At 39.4% G+C, this 16,459-nt stretch overlaps 2 protein-coding genes across 2 annotated transcripts; one reads left to right on the top strand and one right to left on the bottom strand.

The window, feature by feature from the left end:
• Positions 1-1,335: 1,335 nt before the first annotated feature.
• On the top strand, positions 1,336-7,904 carry LOC107831251 (65-kDa microtubule-associated protein 1-like). The gene is made up of 10 exons (NM_001326254.1): positions 1,336-1,452; positions 2,277-2,369; positions 2,505-2,708; positions 2,848-3,096; positions 3,189-3,404; positions 4,180-4,335; positions 4,422-4,733; positions 6,935-7,022; positions 7,139-7,287; positions 7,450-7,904. The coding sequence occupies exons 2-10, from the start codon at positions 2,298-2,300 to the stop codon at positions 7,750-7,752; spliced, it is 1,749 nt and encodes a 582-aa protein (NP_001313183.1). The 5' UTR covers positions 1,336-1,452; positions 2,277-2,297; the 3' UTR covers positions 7,753-7,904.
• Positions 7,905-15,445: 7,541 nt separating this feature from the next.
• Positions 15,446-16,122, bottom strand: LOC107808441 (uncharacterized). The gene is made up of 2 exons (XM_075220665.1): positions 15,565-16,122; positions 15,446-15,463 (listed from the first exon to the last, which is right to left on the bottom strand). The coding sequence occupies exons 1-2, from the start codon at positions 16,120-16,122 to the stop codon at positions 15,446-15,448; spliced, it is 576 nt and encodes a 191-aa protein (XP_075076766.1).
• Positions 16,123-16,459: the final 337 nt, after the last annotated feature.

Here is a 16,459-nt window from a genome sequence, read left to right as displayed (position 1 = left end):
GGCCAAACGGACTATAAGAATATCACTAACCTATCGGAGTTAATTTGATCCTCTCCCATTCTCTATGATTTCAAGGATATTTTGCTTCTGATTTTTTTATCATCATGCCTAAAATCGGAAAGACGATGTATTCTTGACTAATTGATTGTCAAAGAATAGCTGCTCAACCAATTTTATTGTAAAAATACAAGGACTATATGTCGACATGATTTCTCTTTTACTGCATTTAACCAAATCTTGCATTAAATCTCTAGTAGTTATTGAATACGGTTAAAATCAGACCTGCTCGATTTTACTAATTTGCCGAGACCAGGGTGAAGGATCGAAGACCGATCCCGTAATAGATCAGAAAGAGGCATGAGGATCAGGTACTGAGTTCAGGGTTCGAGGTACTTGCCGAGATCGAGGCCAGTAGTGATCGAGACCAAATGAGACAGACATCGAGCAAGATCGAAGATAGCATAATAACAGAAAGACGAAATATCCGTGACTGGTCGAATATCATGGTGGGAATCTCGGAACGGATCAAATCAAGAACGGTTAATTAACTAGTCATGGGATTTCCTTATGTAATTAGAGTTATACCATAATTAGAATTCCTCTACTATATAAATACGGTTCCAATCATTTGTAACGGACTTGGATTCTCACATATCAAAGCAACATAATACTTTTTTTAGCTTATAAACTCTTGTTCATCAGCTTATCTTGTTTTTGCTTGTTCTGGTATCGATCAGTTCGAGGGCATTCTAACTTGAGGGTTGAATTCCGTTTCAACACTGGTTTACTTTTATTAATTTCTATCACTAATATTCACATTTATCAATTGGTATTAGGTGAAATCACGTATTATTAAAATCACATTATAAATTTAATTGTTATTCAATTTTAAGTGTGAACAGTTATCTCATAGATGTAAAAGTAAAAGCATTTTGAATTTTTGTCTTTTAGAATTAAGAAAAACACACGATCATTTATTAAATCTAAACAGAAACAGTATAGTATAATACTTCGACTTAGATAAACAATGAAATGGAAATGTAAGACTTCTTTAATTATATAGTCTTATATGTTCAGAATTTGGATTGAACGAAAGATTTCGAGCAAGGCCAGGTCTGGCCTAGTCAGTCAAATGCCAGTCTCCACTGCTCCAGGTTGCCTCAGTGTCATATTCGTAAATAGTTCCAATAAGAACTGGCAAAGAAACTCTTCTCTATGATTGACTATTTATATACGTTGTCGTATTAAGCGGCCCCACTTTTTCTCATTATTTCTTCACTCTAGATTAGATATATCCTTTTCTCTGTCCTTGGATCACTCTTTCTAGTTTCTACTCACTGATTACACACACACACACACTCATATAGATATAGTGAATGTGAAGTAAACCCTGCAGATCTGTGACCACATTTTCTCAAAAAAACAAAACCCTACTCTTCAAGTACGATCTGGGTAAGCTTTCCCTTCATTTCAACTCTTCTTTGTTGGTTTTACTTTTTCGGTATAGAAAAAACAAGCAATGAGCTTATCGCTTAAGTGTAATTCCAGTTTTTTATCAGTGTTCTTTTTAGAGGTCTATTTGTTTTTAAGTATTTATGGCATTCAATTATTGTGATTTGGTCTTAAATTGAATTGCATTTGTGTATGTACAAGGTACTAATTTGGTCTTAAGTTGATTATGGCTCGGTGTTGGAATGTGTCCAGTGCGTTGCTTGAGGATTTTCCAGTCAATAGCCTTAGCATCGTAGTCATAGTGTGTCTCTGCTGTCAAAGCTTGCAATGAATTGTACCTACTTTTGCTATCAGAGTTTAAAGGTTAACTGAGGTTTTCAAATGATTTTATCACTTATTTTGTGACCAACTATGGAGATCACAGCTCTACAGTCCACTGTAGTAGCCCTTTCTTTTTTAGTCGTATTGCGCTTTATCTAGCAAAAAATTCAGTTAATTTCAGTACTGATTCACACGGTATGTAATTATGAATTTAACTTATGTGTGCGACAGTGTAAATAAATAATTACACAATCAGGTCATTCAAATTACGTAATTTGCAGGTAACCCTCCATAAAAAGTGGGAATAAGGCAGGTCACCTGATAGTGTAAAAATTCTTTATACCATTGGTGGATATTAGTTATACTCTATATTTATTAGCGCAACAAAAAAGAAAATGCTTTTAAAATGCTGTTTTACTGATGTTGTAGTGCTGTTTAAATAATATTCTTTCGATATATATTGTTGTACTCTGAAATTTAGCTTGGTTTTATATCTGTTTCAGGTTTGATCCGAGTGACTGAAGATGGCAGCAGTGGATGCTGAAAATCCTGTTCTTGGAGAAACAACTTGTGGTTCTCTACTACAACAGTTGCAGGCAATTACTTTTTTCTGAATTAATTCTTGGTGTTAAACTTCTGTGAGCAATAATCATGCAATAGCTGCTAGAGTTATGCAGTATTATCATTAGTATAATCTAGTGATGGTGAAATACACTTTTCTGTCAATGCAGCAAATTTGGGATGAGGTTGGTCAAACTGATGACGAGTGGCATGAGATACTTCTTCAGATGGACAGAGAGTGCTTGGATGTCTACAAGAGAAAGGTTGGCCAAGCAGTGAAGTCACGGGCTCACCTTCTGGAGGCATTGGCAGATGCCAAAATTGAACTCTGCAGGCTGCTAGCAGCACTTGGAGAGAAAACATATGCTGGAATAGTGAGTGGCTGTATTTCAGTTTGGCTATGGATGGACAGAACTATTTAAAAATTCTTGGTTTGCAATTGGAAGTCATTAGACTGTTACCTTTTTCTAATATTCGTTTTTATTTTTTCAAAATCTTGGGTTTGATTTGCAGCCTGAGAAGGCTTCAGGCTCAATCAAGGAACAACTTGCAGCTATAGCACCAGCGCTGGAAAACTTGTGGAAACAGAAAGAGGATAGGGTAAAAGAGTTCTTCGACGTACAAGCGCAAATTGAAAAGATTAGCAGTGAGATTGCTGGGATTAGCGAGCATGTAGAGAATCCTAAAGTAGATGAGTCTGATTTATCTCTGAAGAAGTTGGATGAATTTCAAGCACAACTTCAAGAGCTTCAAAAAGAAAAGGTTTAGCCATATTTTAGTAGGATTTATTCCTTTACTAGTCTAGTTTATCCTCCAACGAGCTATTAACCACACATCTTTGTTTAATATTGCAGAGTGAGAGACTGCACAAAGTCCTTGAGTTCGTGAGCACCATACATGATCTATGTGCTGTTCTTGGCTTGGACTTCTTTGGTACTATCACTGAAGTTCACCCAAGCCTGAATGATTCTACTGGTGTACAATCGAAAAGTATAAGCGATGACACACTATCAAATCTTTCAAGAACCGTCTTAGCATTAACGGAAGATAAGAAGCAAAGGCTGCAGAAGGTAATGTCCTCACTGTTTTAAGTTGGTCCTTGCACTTGGCCTAGCTCTTCAAATCAAGTTAGAATGTACGGTCAAGCAAACAGTCAATTCATTGGGCATATTTTGAAATTCCCAGAAGTTATTTCAAATTGTGTTTTACAGTACTTGGATTCTTAAGTACTGGAGATTTTGTATATACTGAACAAATGGAAATTGCTGGATATGGAGTCTGTTTGTCCATCCTCTGATCATGATAGGAAATTTTCTCCTCTGCATTGTTGTAATCACTATATAGTTCATTCAACTGCCCATGATGGCGCTTACCGATGTAGGCAGGGGCGGATTTGTAGGCAAATTGACGGGGTACGTGAACCCATGGTCTTTCCGTCAAGTTAGGTATTTTATGTATATTTTTTTTTGGAATTGGTCTAGTATTCTCTGCTGGCACCCATGCGCCAAAGAGGCTAAATAGTGCATTTGGTTGAATGATGAGTTATTTACCTAGAGGACTAGGGATCAAATCGCACTTAATACTTTCTTTTTTCTCCTTTTCTAGGGGTGCACCTATGTTATAAAAATCCTAGATCCGCCTCTGGATGTAGGAGGTGTTTTTCCAATGCTTATTTGCTTCTGTGCATTATTTTCAATATTATTTGGGAATCACATCAAGATGCAATTGAACTGGGACCTCCAGATATGTCGAACCAATGGTTTCTCATGTCTAGATGATAAATATTTTGGTCAGTCTCCATTTCTTTGACATGTTCTCTCTTCTAACATCAATCCCCTCTTGCAGCTTCAAGAATTAACAACTCAGCTGATTGACTTATGGAATTTGATGGATACACCTGAAGAAGAAAGAAGCTTGTTTGACCATGTTTGCTGCAACATATCGGCTTCAGTTGATGAAGTGTCTATTCCTGGGGCTCTTGCTCTAGATCTGATTGAACAGGTATTAAGAGATGGTATGCATTTTAAAATTCATTTGTGCATTTACAATTGCTTGTTGGTAATTGTTATTAGCTTGTTATCGCCCAGGCTGAAGTGGAAGTTGAAAGACTTGATCAGCTAAAAGCTAGCAGGATGAAGGAGATTGCTTTCAAAAAGCAGGCAGTGCTTGAAGAGATTTTTGCTCATGCCCACGTAGAGATTGACTCTGAGGCTGCTCGACAGAAGATTATGACACTAATTGAATCAGGGAATATTGAGCCTGCTGAGTTACTCACAGACATGGACAACCAGATTGTAAAAGCAAATGAAGAGGCTCATAGCAGGAAAGAAATATTGGAAAAAGTTGAGAAATGGATGGCAGCTTGCGAAGAAGAGAGCTGGCTTGAAGACTACAACAGGGTAAGTTAATCTTGTCTCCTTATCTGTCTGTTATGAGATGAATCCAGCTTTTCATTAGTATGCTACCTCCAACGTGGAAAACACCACCTGCCCTTCTTTTTCCTTTCTAAGACGTTGCTCTTTCTTAAATGGTTACATACTTTGCTTCCATATTTTCTTGGTCAAAATGATGCTAGGACACCAGTAAATTGTATTCCCTCCGTTCCATTTCATATGATACTCTATCCATTTTGGGACTTCCCACAATGTTTGACACCATTTTATTTCTCTACAATTTTCACAACTTTCAAGAATTTAAATTCATTAAACTATTCACTGTTTTTCAATCAGTAAACTATCAACCGTCTTACTTCGATTTTATATTAATGTGATGTTTTTCTCTGTTTCCAACCGCCACTTCAATATTTTTTCCATCATCACTAATATATCATGTCAAATTAACATCTTAAATACCATTCCCAGCCAAACATTGTCACCAAAAGTGAAATGGACGGAGTAATTGAAATAACAAGATATCGATCTTGTATAGGTTATCGCTGTTCGTGGGTTATTCTTTTTATACATATAGCTTCCAAAGAGATTAGGTCGAAGAAGCCGGTAAAGCATTCTTGATGAGAAAGTGAAAGATTCTTGAAAGTGTTATGAAATTCTAGCTACTTAGTATAACGGAATCTAAAGCATGAAAATGTGAAAATGTGCTTATTGATTCAACTCATATGTGTGTCACAAGCTGAGGTGAGCTCATTCCTTGTTACAAGCAGAAAAATACAGAAATGAATAGAAGAGATGAGAAAGGGAAAGAGCACCTAAGCAGTGCTGCGGTGGCCTAGTGGCCAATGAAGTGGATTGAGAACTATGAGGTCTCAAGTTCAAATCCCCGTGGAGAGAAAAAAATACTAGGTGATTTCTTTCCATCTGTCTAAGCCTTGGTTGACAGAGTTACCCGGTACCTGCGCTGGTAGGAACTAGAGGGTACTCCGTGGAATTAGTCGAGGTGCGTGCAAGCTGGCCCAGACACCACATTTATATGAGAAAGGGAAAGAGAAGAGAAAAAGAAGAGGAAGGGAAAGAGAAGGAGATAGGAAGAAGATTAGGGTTTCAATTCATTCAACATGATCCAAATGAGCTTAGTTTGCTAAGTTGATCGGACACAGGTGCGGGCATTCGATAGGGGCATGGATCCGAGTGTCGGATTCGGCAAAATTTAAATTTTAAGATTCGGAAGTGCGGATCCAGGTATGGATACGGGTGCGGGGATTTGGCTAAAAAAATTCAAAATTATAAAAAATAGAACTATAAAGAGAAAAAGAAAGCCATTCAAGGCCTTCCACCAACTCTCCATCTATATCGCTGCTACTGTCTACCAGAAGTCCGAACTCAGAACACGACCCCTTGAATTCTTGGTTTTCCGAAACACAAAGCAGCAAATATGAGACAGAAGTACTACAATATTGAAAGTATGTCACTTCCCATGTCTTAAATCTGTTTTATTTTTAATTTTGAGAAATCAAAATGTCAATTTTCCCCCAAATTTGTTGACGGACTTAGGTCAAAGTATCCGAAGTTAGTCGACCGAATCCGGGACGCATCCCGCTCCCGCATCCGCTCCCGTCCCATGTCGAGACGGATGCGACACCAAAAATGAAGAGTCCGCTCAACTTAGGTAGTTTGTATAATTTTTGCTGTAATCGTCCCCTATCAACCCTGAAATCAGCAAAAGCCACCTCACCAACTTCCCGCAAATGCTAACTAACAAGGACCGAAATAAAACAAATTAAAACAAACTCGGACTTAAGGTCCAATTAAAGACTTTACTGGTAAACTAAATGGGCAAAACTGACAATAAGATAGCTTGCACGCCCTCCTCTTTTAATTGAATAAACCAACGGCCACGATATCTTCCTGAAGGTACAAGTCCCTTAAGCATAGCAATGGGTGATTGATTGTTAGCTGTAGAAGATAACCAACAATTGGCACACAAATAGACACTTGTACTTCTGCCTGCATCTATAATATATTAATAATTTAGAAGTGCTAATGAGCAAGTTTTTGTAGTTAAATATGATTGGGGGAAGTTATAAGATTTTGGTGTTTGGTTAAAATATGTTTTGCATGCCTCTCTTTCATTGAATTAACTTAGAGGTGTCTATCTCCTGGTATTTAATATTAAAATTTCATCAATTATCTGACTCGTGAAACAGGATCAGAACCGGTATAATGCAAGCAGAGGTGCACACTTAAATTTGAAGAGGGCCGAAAAGGCTCGGATATTGGTCAACAAAATTCCAGGTAATGCTAAATGGTATAAATGCCCTTGGTTCTTTCCTCTCCAGAGGAAGTCCAACAAAGACTCATCTGAAGATGTAATCCCTTTTATTTGCTAATTGACTATTTCGTCTATGTAGCTCTTGTGGACTCCTTGATTGCTAAAACAAGAGCATGGGAACAAGATCGGGGCACCACGTTCACATATGACGGTGTTCCACTGCTTGCCATGCTAGACGAATATATGATGCTCAGGCACGATAGAGAAGAAGAGAAACGAAGGTTGCGGGTAAGTGCAGCATCTTTTATGGTGTGTGATCAATTTGTTTGACGCTACTTGGTCAGGATAATTTATATTTAACCTTTCACTAATCTTGTTTTCAAGTTCATATCCATAATTCTGACAATCCAAAGGCCTCACTAGTACATATGCTCTTTTGGTGTCGGGCAGGACCAGAAGAAGTTCCATGAGCAGATAAGCAAAGAACCAGAAACACCATTTGGATCAACACCAAGCCCTGCTCGACCACTTGGTACAAAGAAGGTGGTGGGTCCACGAGCAAATGGGAACGCCAATGGGTCAGCCAACAGAAGGCTGTCTCTTAATTCACACCAAAATGGTTCCAGGTCAACAACTAAAGATGGGAAGAGAGACCACTCAAGGAAGGTGGCTCCTGTGAACAATTTTGCCATTTCAAAAGATGATGCAGCCTCTCACATTTCTGGATCTGAACGTATTCCCAGCACACCATAGTAACTACTGAATAAGAAACATATATGCGATATCTTCGGTCGTCATTAGTTGTCCAGTTCATGTAGCAGGATAAACATTTTGATGAGTAGTCATGTAGCGGAGACCAACTAGCTATTTGTGTTATAGTGGCAATATCAGCAAGTCTTAAAATTTGTCTGTTTGTGTTTGCCTGAGTTCTGGATCGAGCTTGTTTAAGCTCTCCTAATTAATGGAATATCACACACAAGAATTCTGCAACCCTGTACTTGAAATCCAAGAACAGACTAACCGTCTTGAATATCGCCTCTATATTGGTCCGATTCCATTCTCAATTAGATTGAGAAATCCCTTTACTGTCTGATATCTCTCAGATGGCAATTTTCTGAAGTGACCATCTGCCATTTGAGCGGAACTTGCGATGTGCTGAATGTGATTAGTTGTTGACACTAGAACTTTCAATCCTTTTCTCTAACGAAGCTACATAAACGACTTTATGAAGTGCACTCTACCTTTACCAGCAAGTGCACGGATAGCATTTTTAGGATTGCTATTTAGAGATTAGCCAGTATTTATCTTGTCCTGAAATTTTAAACTAAAAACATTAATTTCAGAACAATTCATTTTGAAAAATTAAACTGAAAAATCCCTTTTACCAAGTAGTCATTTTGAACAATTCATTTTGAACAATTCAGGACACACTGATTAATTCTTAAATACTAGTCATTTGGAGTAGCTACCTGGTGTCATTTCTACCATTTTACTAACAAGGAAAAATCCCTTTTACCAAGTAGCGTAGGTGGGAATAGGATTCTCTAAATATAACTTGGACCTTTTCGTGTAAGTGTAACGAGCCGGCCAGTCATTTTGAGAGTTGTAGCCTTGTTTCCCCATTTACTGCTCCTTTTGTGTGCTACAACTATTATATGACTTACCAGGTTGGTTGGTTCGGGTCTAGAGAGATTTCGGAGTGTATTGAGACATTTAGTCTCATAATGGAAAGCTTAAGATGAAAAAGTTGACCGGATGTTGACTTATGTGTAAACGACCTCAGATTTGTATTTTGATGGTTTAGTTAGCTCCGTTGGGTGATTCTGGACTTAGGACCGTGTCCGGATTGTGATTTGGAGGTCAGTAATAGAATTAGGCTTGAAATGGAGAAAGTTGGAATTTTGGAAAGTTTGACCGGGAGTGGACTTTTTGATATCGAGGTCGGATTGGATTTTCGAAAGTTGGAATAGGTTCGTGGTGTCATTTGCGATTTGTGTACAAAATTTGAGGTCAATCGGACGTGATTTGATAGGTTTCAGCATCGTTTGTAGAATTTAGAAATTTCAAAGTTCATTAGGCTTGAATCCATGTGCAATTCGTGTTTTTGATGTTTTTTGAAGAGGTTTGAGGGTTCGACTTAGTTCGTATGATGTTTTGGGACTTGATGGTATGTTTGGTTGATGTCCCGGGGGACTCAGATGAGTTTCGGGTGGTGTAATTTTTGCCTAAGCGTTCACGAGTGAGGGTCTGCGATCGCGTACGTGTGGCTAGACTGTGAGTTGCGAACGCGTGGGCTATGCCGCGTTCGTGAAGAGATGAGGAGGGCAGTTGGGTTTCTAACGTTTGTGCTTCGCGATCGCGTGAGGTGAGACGCGAACGCATAGATTGGAGGAGGCAGAGGTCCGCGATCGCGGGAGGGCCACCGCGTTCTCATGGAGTAAATTTGAGGGGCAGTCTGAGTTGTTCTATGCGAATGCAAGGATTCTTCCGCGTTCGCGATGAATGCATCACTGGGCAGATTTAAAAGATTCAAAACGAGAGTTTCGAGTTCATATCATAAAATTAAACCGGAAGCTCGGTAGAAGGCGATTTTTGGAGGAATTTTCACGTAGGTGTTAGGGGTAAGTGATTTCTATCTAATTTTAGTTAATTTCCATGATTATGCCTTTGATTCTACCATTAAATTTATGATTTGGGGAGGAAGAGTTCTTGGGCTAGATTTTTGAGGGTTTGAATGCGATTTTGTTATCGGATTTGAGTAATTTTGGCATGATTAGACTCGTGGTTGAATGGGCTTTCGGATTTTGTGACTTTTGTCGGATTTCAAGACGTGGGCCCGGGGGCCGGGTTTGAGACGATTTCGGATTTTGATCTATAATTTCATAATTTCTTGTAGAATTGATTCCTTTAGCCCGCATTGATTGTATTGTAGTGCTTGTGGCTAGATTCGGGGACATTTGGAGACCGATTCGCAAGGCAAAGGCATATTGGAGTAGAGTTTTGCTCGGATTGAGGTAATTAACAATTCTAAATCTGGTTATAAGGGTATGAAACCCCGGATTATGCATTATGTGATTGGTTTGGAGGTGACGCACATTCTAGGTGACGTGCGTGTGGGCGTGCACCATAGGAATTGTGACTTGGTTCATTCCGTGGAACTGCAAAATTGAATAACTTGTTGTTAGCCATGTGCTTTCCTTATGTTATAGAAATTTGACCGTTAATCATGTTAGAAATCATGTTTAGGCTATGTGTTGATACTGTTGGGACCCACAGAGGTCGTGTACTTGTTGAATTATTTGCTAATTGTTGTCTTGTACTCAGTCACGATTTTACTTGCATATCATATCTCAGTCTCTTCTTGTTTCTTGTTGATACATTATATTATCTCTTTTTGGGCTGATTTTTATGATTTCTGAGAGCCTGAGAGACTGGAGAGGTTGGTGACTGAGTTAGGCCCTGAGTACCGAGCTATGAGCTATATGTATATATATATGGGAGCCTTAGGGATATATATATATATATATATATATATATATATATATATATATATATATATGGTTGCACGCCGCAACGAGCCTTATAGCTATTTATATATTATGTGAGACCGGGCTACACTCCGCAGCGATATAGTGCTTGGGCTGAAGGAGCCCCTCCGGAGTCTGTACAACCCCAGTGAGCGTAGGTACCTATTTAGTGTGAGTGTCGAGGCTGATAGTCGAGTGATGAGCTATTGAGAAAGATCGAGGGACTGTTGCCCTGAGAGGCTGTATTTGCTTTCATTGTTGTTGCACATAACTGCTATATGTCACTGTTTTGAAACTTTTGGGAGATATTATATCTAGTTTTTACTTGAACTTGACATGAACAAACTGATTTGATTTAAAATGCCGGATTTGAAATCATGTCTACTTTCTTGTTGAGACTACTGAAAATGAACTATAACTGTGTAGCTCGTCATTATCTTCCAGTTCCTTATTTATTATTGTTACTTACTAAGTTGGTTGTACTCACGCTACACCCTGCACTTCGTGTGCAGATCCAGGTATTTTCAGACACGGTGGGCGTTGATATCGTGCACGGTTGGCCTTTGGAGACTACGAGGTAGCTGGCGTTCGCAATCCTTGTTTCTCCTTCCTTATCTTTTCTTTATTTGTATTTTGATACAGACTCTCGTAGACATTTCTTTTCTAGACTTGTAATATATAAATGCTCATGAACTTAGTGACACCCCGATATTATGAGCTATATTTTTTGCACTTGTGTTTTGGGTTTTACCCTGTTTTATGAAAATTTTGGTTATTTAAAATTATCTGACTCATTTTTTATTAAATGTTGGGAGTATTTTGGAAATGTCAGCTTGCCTAGTATCACGATAGGTGCCATCACGACAGGTTAGGATTTGGGTCGTGACAGTAAGGTTCATACTTCGGGTCAATGTGGTTATCTGGGTAATTAATGGGATTGTTTGAATTTTCTAGGCCAAATACATAAATACCCCATTAAACTTGTCCAAAAAATAAGTTTGAACACTTAAATTAAACGGGTGTTTTTTTAACACCTAAACGCATTTGAAATGAATTATTTTCCACCCTAATAGCTGATGTGGCAAAAAAATAACAACAACAACAACCTAGTAAAATCCCACTCAGTGGGGTCTGGGAGGGTAAAGTGTACGTAGACCTTACCCCTACCCCAGAGGGGGTAGATGTCACGGCCCAAACCGATGGGCCGCAATGGGTGCCCGATATCTTACTCAACCGAGTACCAACGTAACGTATCTTTCTTATTACATCATCATATACAAGTGCTTGTGGGATTATACTGGGCCGTTGTTGTTGTTGCATATACACATGACATACGGGCCTAATAAGCCAACATGATCATTTATAAACTCAAAATATAGGCCGACAAGGCCGTACAATCTTTCACATACACGACATATGTCTACAAGCCTCTAAGAGTACATAAATGTCATAAAGATCGGGATAGAGTCCCGCCATACCAAACAATACATGTCTAAATTATACTAACCAAACAAGCAACTCCGAAGCAAATGGAGCGCACCAACATCTTCCGTTGAGCTGATAGCCTACTTGGAGGGCTCTTGACCTGTCTATCGGGGCCTACAGACATGAAATGCAGCATCCGCAGGCAAAAGGGACGTCAGTACGAAAAATGTATCGAGTATGTAAGGCACATAAATAAGTACATAACAGACATGGAAGAAATATGTAGTACATGACTCAACCTGTAAGTCTGGATAACTCTGTAAATCATGAAATAATTATAGTGTCATGCATATACGTATGAATGTCATATCGTGCATAGGTACATGTTTCATAACATCATCAGGCCTCTGAGGGCATCCCATCATATCATCTTGGCCACTGTGGGCAAAATCATCAACGTATACCAGCTGATCAGGTGGTGGTGCGTATATAACGCCATAACCTTTCCCATATCCCATATACATATATATACATACATATATACGCATATATAATGCCGTTTGACATACGCCATCTGGTCACGGGTCAATGTACATGAATGCAATGCATGAAAAATACGTTAATAAAATCTTTCAAAATGTCATAAGACTATTTTTCCTTTGAGTAATATCATAAAGTAAACTCGTTTTAACTTTCATATTTTTCTGAGACCCATGAACAGATGATAAAATATTATGACACATGGAAATTCAAGAACATAGATATCTCTAATACTTCTATGAATAGAGTCATTTATGGAATTTGTGCATTTGCACGTTTCATTCGTATCGTGTAGATCATGCCAAAAGAAAGAAGGGATAGCCTTAACATACCTGGAGTAGGGAAAACTTTGTATAATATTCCGTTGGAGAACTTTCGTTGATTGAACTTAGAACTCAAAAGAAATCGAATTTCTGCTTTCTGAATCTTGGACGAAATTATGCTATGATTTCTTGAAATGTTTGGACGAAATGGTTTCTGTTTTTGGTGTTAAACCAAAACAGAAGGTTGTTTGATCCTTCACAAGGAATTAATTTCCAACCTTTCAAAGTAAGAATGGAAATCCTTCTTGCTTTCTTATTGAAACCAGAAATGTTACTTTGTGTTCAAGATTTGTACATGAATTGTTTTGGATAAAAGGATAATCACTCTTTTAGTTTTCTGATTCAAGTACATCATATATAGCCACCTAGGATGTTTAATTGCTTAGTCACTTCATGTGGTAAGCTAGTGTTGCCACATGTCCTTGGAGTATTAATTAAGTTTTATCCACTTATTAGTTAACTGGGTAATGTCCTATTACCCGGTAATTAATCAATTACCCGCAAAATTGAGAATTATTCCTACTTACTTAAAATATTACTCATTTTTCACATACCTTTTACACCTTACTAGCATGGACATGTAGTACCTTGCATGTCACTAGTCCATAAATACCAGGTATTTTAGCTCGGGCCGTATTTTATCCCAATATGCCAAACTTGGACGAAAAATTCATTTTCTTTGACTTGCTTCTCCTTTCACCTTCACAAATTTATTCATCACTTGTGTAATAACATAATCCTTATAATCTCCAAATAATCTTTTACTTAGACTGATGTTAATTACCTTACGACAAATTCAGTGCAACATCGTCGTAACTTCATACTACAAAGCATAACATCACTTTCAACGTAAAATACTGCAGGGTGCAACATTGTCTTAACTTATTGCTACGAAGTGTAACATCACCGTAATGTATTACTACTGGGTGCAACACTGTCGTAACTTAATACTGCAAAGCGTAACATCACCGTAATGTAATACTGCTGGGTGCAATACTGTCGTAACTTAATACTGCGAAGCGTAACATCATCGTAATATAATACTGCAGGACGTAACATCATCGTAATATATTACTGCAGGGGGTAACATCATCGTAATACTGTGGGGCGTAACACTAGAGAGGCTATTTCCGGGAGACCCTCGGCTCTGAGATAATAGATCTGTGACAACAAAACCCGAAAAAATAATATCAGCAACGTGAGTGACATCAAATAGATGGAAAAGTAGTACCACAAATATTATACAAAAGTCTGAAACACAACATAAATCGAATACCCGACTACCCCTTAACCTACAACCCTTAATGTACAACCCTAATGCTCGACTACCCCTTAACCTACAACCCTAATGCTCAACCTCCACACCTTCCTATATAGAGTCATGTCCTCGGAATCTGGAGCCGTGCCATGTCCTATCTGATTACCTTGACCCAATACTTCTTAGGCCGACCTCTACCTCTTCTCGTACCTACCAAAGCCAACCGCTCACACCTTCTAACCGGGGAATCTCGGCTTCTCCTCTACATGTGTTCGAGCCATCTAAGACGCACTTCCCGCATCTTGTCATCCATCGGAGCCACGCCCAACCTCTCCCAAATATCTTCATTCCTAATTTTATCCAGCCTAGTGTGCCCAAACATCCACCTCAACATCCTCATTTCTGCAACTTTCATCTTCTGGATATGTGACTTCTTGACTGGCCAACACTCAGCCCTATACAACATGGCCGGTCTAACAATCGCTCTATAGAACTTACTTTGAGTTTTGGAGGCACATTCTTGTCACACAAGACTCCAGATGCTAACCTCCATTTCATCCACCCCACCCCAATACGGTGCGTAACATCCCCGTCTATCTTCCCATCTCCCTAGATTATTGACCTTAAGTACTTAAAACTTTCTCTTTTGAGGATGATCTGTGAGTCAAGCCTGACTTCCACATCCACTTCCCTCATTACTTTGCTTAACTTACATTCCATATATTCCGTCTTAGTCCTACTCAACTTGAAACCTTTAGATTCCAAGGCCTTCCTCCACACCTCCAGTCTCCTATTAATGCTGCCTCACGTCTCATCAATCAAAACTATATCATCAGCGAACAAATACACTATGGCACCTCTCATTGGATATGGTGTGTTAGTGCATCCATCACTAGGGAAAATAAGAAGGGGCTGAGTGCAGATCCTTGGTGTAACCCCATAACCACCGGAAAAGGCTCTGAGTCACCTCCCATAGTCCTAACCTGAGTCATAGCTCCATCATACATATCCTTTATCGCCCTAATGTAAGTTACGTCACACCTTTCACCTCCAGACATCTCCAAAGGACGTCCTTGTGGACCTTGTCATACGCCTTCTATAGGTCAATAAACACCTTATGCAAATCCCTCTTATTATCCCTGTATTATTCCACCAACCTCCTGATAAGGTGAATAGCTTCCGTAGTAGAACGACCCGACATGAACCCGAACTAGTTTTCCGATATAGACACCTCCCTCCTTATCCTCCCTTCCACCACCCTCTCCCAAACTTTCATGGTACGGCTTATTAGCTTTATACCCCTATAGTTGTTACAATTATGTATATCACCTTTGTTCTTGTACACCGGAACCATTTTACTCCACCGCCTCTCATCACGCATCCTCTTCGTCCTGAAGATAATATTAAACAACCTAGTCAGCCACTCCAAGCCTACTCTACCCGCATATCTACAAAACTCTACTGGACTCTCGTCTGGTCCGGTTGCTTTAACCTGACTCATCTTACCCATCGCACCCACGACCTCCTCAACGTTAATACGCCTACAATACCTAAAGTCGTGGTGGCTTTGGGAGTGACCCAATTTCCCTAATACAATGTTTCCATCCCCCTCTTCATTCAGAAGTTTATGAAAGTACGACTGCCATCTTTGCCTAATCTGGGCCTCTTCCATCAATACTCGACCGTCCTCGTCTTTAATGCACCTCACTTGATCCAAGTCGCAAGCCGTCTTCTCTCTTTCTTTGGCCAACTGGAATAACTTCTTGTCCCCACCTTTTCCCCCAAGCTCCTCATACAGCCGACCAAATGCAGCAGTCTTAGCCTCTATGACCGCTAATTTCGCCTCCTTCCTAGACTCCTTATATCTTTCTCTGTTCGCTCTCCTCTGATCCTCGTCTGTGCTTTCTACTAACTTAATGTAAGTCGCTTTTTTGGCTTCCACTTTCCCTTGGACCACTTCATTCCACCACCAATTGCCTCGGTGCCTGCCAGAGTAACCTTTCGAATCTCCCAACACCTCTTTCGTTGCCTCCCTTATACAGCCCGCCATTGCCGTCCACATAGCACTAGTGTCCCACCACTATTCTAGGCACCCATAGTTATCAACTGCCCCTCCAACTCCTGTGCATTATCCTCAGAAAAAGCTCCCCACCTGATTCTCAACTGACCCTATACAAACCTCTTCTTCCTCTTCATCAAGATACCCACGTCCATCACCAGGAGCCTATGTTGATTTGTGAGGTTCTCACTCAGGATCACCTTGCAATCCTCACACAACCCTCTATCACACCTCCTGAAGAGGAGATAGTCAATTTGAGTCTTAGTCACCATATTTCGGAAAGTAACCAAATGTTCCTCCCTCTTCGAAAACATAGAGTTCACGATTA

This window comes from Nicotiana tabacum, chromosome 8 (assembly GCF_000715075.1).
Source record: "Nicotiana tabacum cultivar K326 chromosome 8, ASM71507v2, whole genome shotgun sequence".
NCBI lineage: Eukaryota > Viridiplantae > Streptophyta > Magnoliopsida > Solanales > Solanaceae > Nicotiana > Nicotiana tabacum.
The sequence above is the reverse complement of the archived record's forward strand: the minus strand, read 5'-3'. Positions and strand labels throughout refer to the sequence as shown.